Here is a 5,755-nt window from a genome sequence, read left to right as displayed (position 1 = left end):
TGCTATGCCAAAAACCAGTGTCGCCAGTCCCCGTGTGCCGGTGTCCCCAGTGCCGGTGTCCCCAGTGCCGGTGTCCCCATGTACCGGTGTCCCCAGTGCCGGTGTCCCCATGTACTGGTGTCCCCAGTGCCAGTGTCCCCAGTGCTGGTGTCTCTATGCAGGCGAGCGGTGCGGAGCAGCAGTGCCCTGGCACTACCGGGGTGCCCATCACCGCAGCTGTGTCCCCCGCTGTCCCCAGGTCCCCGCGCCCCCGCTGCCTGCCTTCCCTGCCACCGAGGAGGACGATGGCGCCGAGGCTGAGCCAGACACACGGGCCATGGTGCGGGCCCAGAACCAGAAGAAGAAGAAATCTGGGGGGTTCCAGTCGATGGGTACGTGTGGGGTGGGGGACAGCGATGCCGGGACGGGGACTGTCCCCTCCTGCCCGCACCCCCTCACCTGTCCCTGTCCCCGCAGGCCTCAGCTACCCCGTCTTCAAGGGCATCATGAAGAAGGGCTACAAGGTGCCCACCCCCATCCAGAGGAAAGTGAGTGTAGGGGATGGTGGGACCCCTGCCCTGGGGTGGCGGGACGGTGATGGTGACGGTGACGTGGTGTCTCACAGAGCATCCCTGCCATCCTGCGTGGTCGGGACGTGGTGGCGATGGCGCGGACGGGCAGCGGGAAGACGGCCTGCTTCCTCATCCCCATGTTCGAGCGGCTGAAGGCGCCCAGCCAGGCCGGGGCACGCGCCCTCGTCCTCTCGCCCACCCGCGAGCTGGCCCTGCAGACCCTGAAGTTCACCAAAGAGGTACAGGGGACAACGGGGATAATGGGGGCGAGTGGGGACAACGGGGGTGAGTGGGGACAACGGAGGTGAGGCGTTTGGTTTTATCCCCCCTGCCAACATGTTTCTTTCTCACCCCACAGCTGGGCAAGTTCACAGGCTTGAAGACGGCCCTCATCCTGGGAGGAGACAAGTAAGCCATCCCCACGTCCCCACCGGTCCCCCCTTCCCTAACGCCTCCCCAAAACCTGGCAAGGGGCTGAGCTGCCCCGTGTTGACGGTGCCGCCCCAGCCTCTCCCTCCTCTCGCAGGATGGAGGACCAGTTTGCCGCCCTGCATGAGAACCCTGACATGTAAGTGGGGACATGGCCCCCGAAAGCCACCCACCATCTGGTGACATCACTGGTGTTTGCACAGCTGGTGGATGTATCCTGGTGTTCCTTTGGAGCACCTGTCTGTGCTCCCCGCGGGGGACAAGGGGGTCTCTTTTGGGTCGTCTTTGATTTGGGACCCGTATCTGGGATGGTGTGGGGATGCCATCCCCCCAGTGTGGTCCTGTCACCAGCTCTGTCCCCGCAGAATCATCGCCACCCCTGGGCGCCTGGTGCACGTGGCGGTGGAGATGAAACTGAAGCTGCACACCGTGGAGTATGTGGTGTTCGACGAGGCTGACAGGTCAGCAGGGTGCAGGGGGGTCCCCTGGGGTCCCTGGGGCCAACACGTGTCCCCACACGTGGGGGTGAGTGATGGTGGGAGTGAGGTGCCCTGGGGTTGGGCAGGGAGGGACCAAACAGGCGCTCCCACGTCCTGTGTCCCCTCCCCTGCAGGCTCTTCGAGATGGGCTTCGCTGAGCAGCTCCAGGAGATCATCGCCCGGCTCCCCGACTGCCACCAGACCGTCCTCTTCTCCGCCACGCTGCCCAAGCTGCTTGTCGAGTTTGCCCGGGCTGGTGAGGAGCGTGGGGCGGATGGTGGCTGGTGGGAGCTGGACCTGGGAGGAACCTGGGGGACGTGGCATGGTCCTGCAGTTGGGCTTGGCCCAGGATTGGCAAAACCGAGCTGGATTAATGCTGGGCCAAGCGGGTGTCCCCGAGCCGAGGGGTGGGGCTGGTCCCAGTAGGACATCCCATGTGCGACCCACGTCCCACGTGTCGCCACGTCCCACAGGTCTCACCGAGCCGATGCTGATCCGCCTGGATGTGGAGTCCAAGCTCAGCGAGCAGCTCAAGGTGAGAGGCTCCGGGGGCTCCTGCGGTGGCTCCAGGCTCGTGAGGAGGGGACAAGGGGTGGCGATGTCTGGTGTGGGGATGCGGAGGGGCTGAGCTCTGCCCTCCCTTTACAGCTGGCTTTCTTCCATGTGCGTGGGGACGACAAACCTGCCCTCCTGCTCCACCTGCTCCGGAGCGTGGTGAAGCCCCAGGACCAGACAGTCGTCTTCGTGGCCACCAAGCACCACACGGAGTATCTCAAGGAGGCAAGTGACATTTGGGGGTGCCCAGCGTGTACCCCTGTTAAAGAGCAGGCTGCCGGCGGTACCCGATACCCCTTTCTAGACTCACATGGGGTCTGCATCTGCGAGCACGTCCCTGCTGGAGAATCCACCTCTGTTTTGCTGGGTTGAGGAGGAATCACAGAAATCCCTCATATATGGGGAAGAAATCCCATCACGTATGTGATTGTGGAGGTGCTGCGTCCTTGGAGAGAGCGGGGAGCGCAGTGGGATTCGGGGGTCCGGGTGGGCACCCCGGGGGCCCCATCCCTTGGCTGAGGGTGCATGCCCAGCTGGGATCTGATCCCTCTTTCCTCCTCCAGTTGCTGACGGCCCAGGGCATCCGCTGCACGCACATCTACAGCTCGCTGGACCAGACCGCCCGCAAGATCAACATCGCCAAGTTCGCCCAGGGCAAGTGCCCCGTGCTGCTGGTCACCGATGTGGCCGCCCGTGGGCTCGACATCCCCATGCTGGACAACGTCATCAACTACAGCTTCCCCGCCAAGGCCAAGCTGTTCCTGCATCGCGTCGGTGGGTGCCGGTGTCCCACGCAGGGATCCTTGTGACCTGGGGGTCCCTCAGGGTGACGGGGAGGGTGTGAGTGGGCTGTCCCTTGTCCCCTGGTTTTCCCATCCCTGTGGCCTGCTGGGCTGGCGCTGATGCCCCTGACTTGGTGGTGATATCTTTGGGGCAGTCGCCGTGTTGTGACACGAGGAGAGAGGCTGGGGACAAAGCAGGGACAGGCATGTCCCTGATCTCCCAGCTGGACTGTGGGGGCTCTTGGGGGCAGGGCTTGTGTCTTCCCTGTAGGATGGCACCGGGGTGGCCTTCCCTTTGCCTCCTTGCCCGGTGACCCACAGCCCCTTGCCAGCCGTGCCTCCCCGGTAAATGTCACGTGCGTGGGCTCCCAGGGGCAGAGGTGGGTCCCTGGCTGGGTGGGGGCAGGCTGGGTCTGCTTTCTCACTCTCCTCCCCTTGCCAGGTCGTGTGGCCCGAGCTGGCCGGAGCGGCACTGCCTACTCATTGGTGGCTCCTGATGAGATGGCCTACGTGTTTGACCTCCATCTCTTCCTGGGGCGCCCGCTCGTCCTCGCCGGTGCCCAGGAGATGCCTGCTGGTAAGGCAGACCCGGTCGCAGGCATCGGGGTGGCGGCATATCCCCCCGAGCTGGGATGCTGGCCACGTGGCCACTGGGTTTTTATCCTTGGCCAGCGCTGGAGTTCGTGGTCTCGTGGTTGACGTTTGTGCAGAGGGGTGACACGCTGTCATTACTGGGGTGCAGCTGGGGAAAATGGGGCGCTGGGGGCTCTGACACACCCTGTGTGTTGGGGATGCTGATTTAACCCCACCGAGCTCCCCGTGACTGTTTGCTCTGTTAAATCCTGGATCGCTGCTGTGCCCGCTGTGACGATCCCAGGGTGGGTGCCAGCGAGGTGACACGGTGTCCCCTGGGCTGCAGATGCCGGCGGGGTCCTGGGCCGTGTCCCCCAGAGCCTGGTGGACGATGAGGAGTGCCTGCTGCTGACGGACCACGAGGGCTCACTGGAGCTGCGCAGCTTGCGCCGCGTCGCTGACAACGCCTACAAGCAGTACCTGCGGTCCCGACCCGGCCCCTCGCCCGAGTCCATCAAGAGGGCGAAGGACCTGGACGTGTCCCAGCTGGGCATCCACCCGCTCTTCAGTGAGTGCCTCGGGGACACCGAGGGAGGGGACCCCGTCCCCCTCACCGAGGAGCTGACCTGTGCCCCTCTCCGTGCCTGCCTTCCCCAGGTGCTCGCTTTGAAGACACCGAGCTGGAGAGGCTGAAGTTCGTGGACAGTATTAAAAGCTACAAGTCCAAGGCGGTGAGTTGAGACCTTGGGCACGAGGCGCCCGGGTTGGGGTGGGGAGGGACGGTCCGTGCGGCCGGCCGGCCACGCAGCTCACCGGGGCTCACGCTCACGTCCCGGGAACAGACCATCTTCGAGATCAACGCCACATCCCGGACGCTGGCCAGCACCGTCATGCGGTCGAAGCGGCGCCATGACCATGCCCTCATCGAGAAGTTCCAGCGCGGGCAGCAGGAGAAGCGGGCAGCGGCTCTCAAAGGGCAGGGACTGTGTCCGGACACCCCCGGGCCCAAGGAGGAAGAAGGAGAGGAGGAAAACCTCCAGGTAACGGGGTGGGAATGGGGGATTTACCGTGGCCATGGGAGCTGCTGCAAAGCGGCCTTGGCTGGGTGCTGGTGGCACCAGGGCCCCCAGGCTGTGCCAGGATTCGGGGGCCAGTGCAGTGAGTGGTGGGGGAAACACGGCTCCTCCGACCCCTCTGCTATCTCCTTCCAGGACGTGTTCTCCAACGTGGTGGGTCAGAAGCGAAAACGGGACCGAGGGGGAGAAGAAGGTGCCAGGAAAAAGCCACAGCAGCCAGTGCAGCGGGACGAGGTCCCGCCGCGGCGAAGGGAGTGTGAGAGGGGGGGGGGTGGAGTGGGGGGGGCCCCCTGCCGCTGTCCTGTCCCGGCCTGCACGGGGGGCTTCTCTCATCACCCACCCTTTGCAGGCTGAGTGTGGGCGGCGAGGGCAGCGCCTTCGAGCAGCAAGCGGCCGGAGCCGTCCTGGATCTCATGGGTGACGAAAACCACAACCTCAACAAGAGCAAGCAACTGCTGAAGTGGTGAGTGGGGTCTGGCCGTGGGCTGGGGGGCGAATCGGGGCTGAGGGTCCCACCGCACGGTCCCATGGCCCTCCCCTCTCTCCCAGGGACCGTAAGAAGAAGCGGTTTGTGGGGCAGACGGGCCAAGAGGACAAGAAGAAGGTGCGGACGGAGAGCGGGCGCTACATCAGCAGCTCCTACAAGAACAACCTGTATCCTGCCCGTGGGTGCTGCTGCCTGCGCGTGCCGTGGCGAGGGCTGGGGGCGAGGGGGGGCGGGGCTGGACCCGTCGGCAGCCGTGCGGCATCGTGCCCTGCTCCCGGGGATCCATCACCTGCCGGGGCAGTGGTCTGGGGAGGGACACTGGTCAGAGTCCGTGATGGGGAGTTGAGCGATGGGGAGTCACCGCACATTCCCTTAACCCACCCTGGCCCAGCTATGAAAAATGGAAGCAGAAATACAAGGTTGACGAGCGGGATGATGATGAGGGAGACGAACGAGGCAGGGAGCAGTTCAGAGGGAAGCACAGGCGCGGGCACGGTGAGTACCTGGAGCAAGTGATGGAGCCCCCCCCCATCGCGTCCCCCCACCTCGCTCTGGCCTCCGAGCTGAGTTTGGCTGTGTCCCCCCCTCCACAGGTCCCGGGCAGCCCCCGGCTCAGGGCAAGGTGCGTTCGGAGCTGAAGAACAAACAGCAGATCCTGAAGCAGCGCAAGAAGGCGGCCAAGCAGCGCTTCCTGCAGAGCGGGGGGCTGAAGCGCCTGAAGGCCAGGAACCGGCAGCGGGTGCGGGAGCTGCGGCAGATGGCCTTCGGGCGCCGGGGGGGGGCCGCCAAGAAGGGCAAGCTGCGGAAGAGGGGGTAGGGGGGG

The 5,755-nt window shown here is 65.1% G+C and overlaps 2 protein-coding genes across 2 annotated transcripts in view; one reads left to right on the top strand and one right to left on the bottom strand.

The window, feature by feature from the left end:
- Positions 1 to 80, bottom strand: part of RITA1 (RBPJ interacting and tubulin associated 1) — a 1,582-nt gene extending 1,502 nt beyond the window's left edge. The window contains exon 1 of the mRNA XM_009888630.1: positions 16 to 80. Coding sequence (XP_009886932.1) covers positions 16 to 80 — 65 coding nt within the window. The remainder of the gene's footprint in view (positions 1 to 15) is intronic.
- Positions 79 to 5,749, top strand: DDX54 (DEAD (Asp-Glu-Ala-Asp) box polypeptide 54). Its single transcript, XM_009888629.1, has 20 exons — positions 79 to 111; positions 239 to 371; positions 457 to 527; positions 605 to 790; positions 910 to 959; positions 1,078 to 1,119; positions 1,346 to 1,441; positions 1,594 to 1,715; positions 1,933 to 1,994; positions 2,108 to 2,239; positions 2,578 to 2,788; positions 3,239 to 3,373; positions 3,716 to 3,937; positions 4,027 to 4,100; positions 4,212 to 4,409; positions 4,581 to 4,710; positions 4,794 to 4,908; positions 4,995 to 5,099; positions 5,324 to 5,427; positions 5,526 to 5,749. Exons 1-20 carry the CDS (start codon positions 79 to 81, stop codon positions 5,747 to 5,749), a joined length of 2,445 nt encoding a protein of 814 aa, XP_009886931.1.
- Positions 5,750 to 5,755: the final 6 nt, after the last annotated feature.

The sequence above is a fragment of the Charadrius vociferus genome, unplaced genomic scaffold (genome assembly GCF_000708025.1).
Source record: "Charadrius vociferus isolate BGI_N301 unplaced genomic scaffold, ASM70802v2 scaffold917, whole genome shotgun sequence".
Taxonomy (NCBI): Eukaryota; Metazoa; Chordata; class Aves; order Charadriiformes; family Charadriidae; genus Charadrius; species Charadrius vociferus.
This window is presented reverse-complemented; position numbering and strand designations above follow the sequence as displayed.

Bases quoted from the DNA above. Each gene is read 5' to 3' on its own strand.
- DDX54 (XM_009888629.1), top strand. From the start codon at position 79: ATGTACCGGTGTCCCCAGTGCCGGTGTCCCCAT. The intron at 5,100-5,323 runs GTATCCTGCCCG...ACCCTGGCCCAG, and splicing joins AGCTCCTACAAGAACAACCT to CTATGAAAAATGGAAGCAGA. The intron at 5,428-5,525 runs GTGAGTACCTGG...CCCCCTCCACAG, and splicing joins GAAGCACAGGCGCGGGCACG to GTCCCGGGCAGCCCCCGGCT.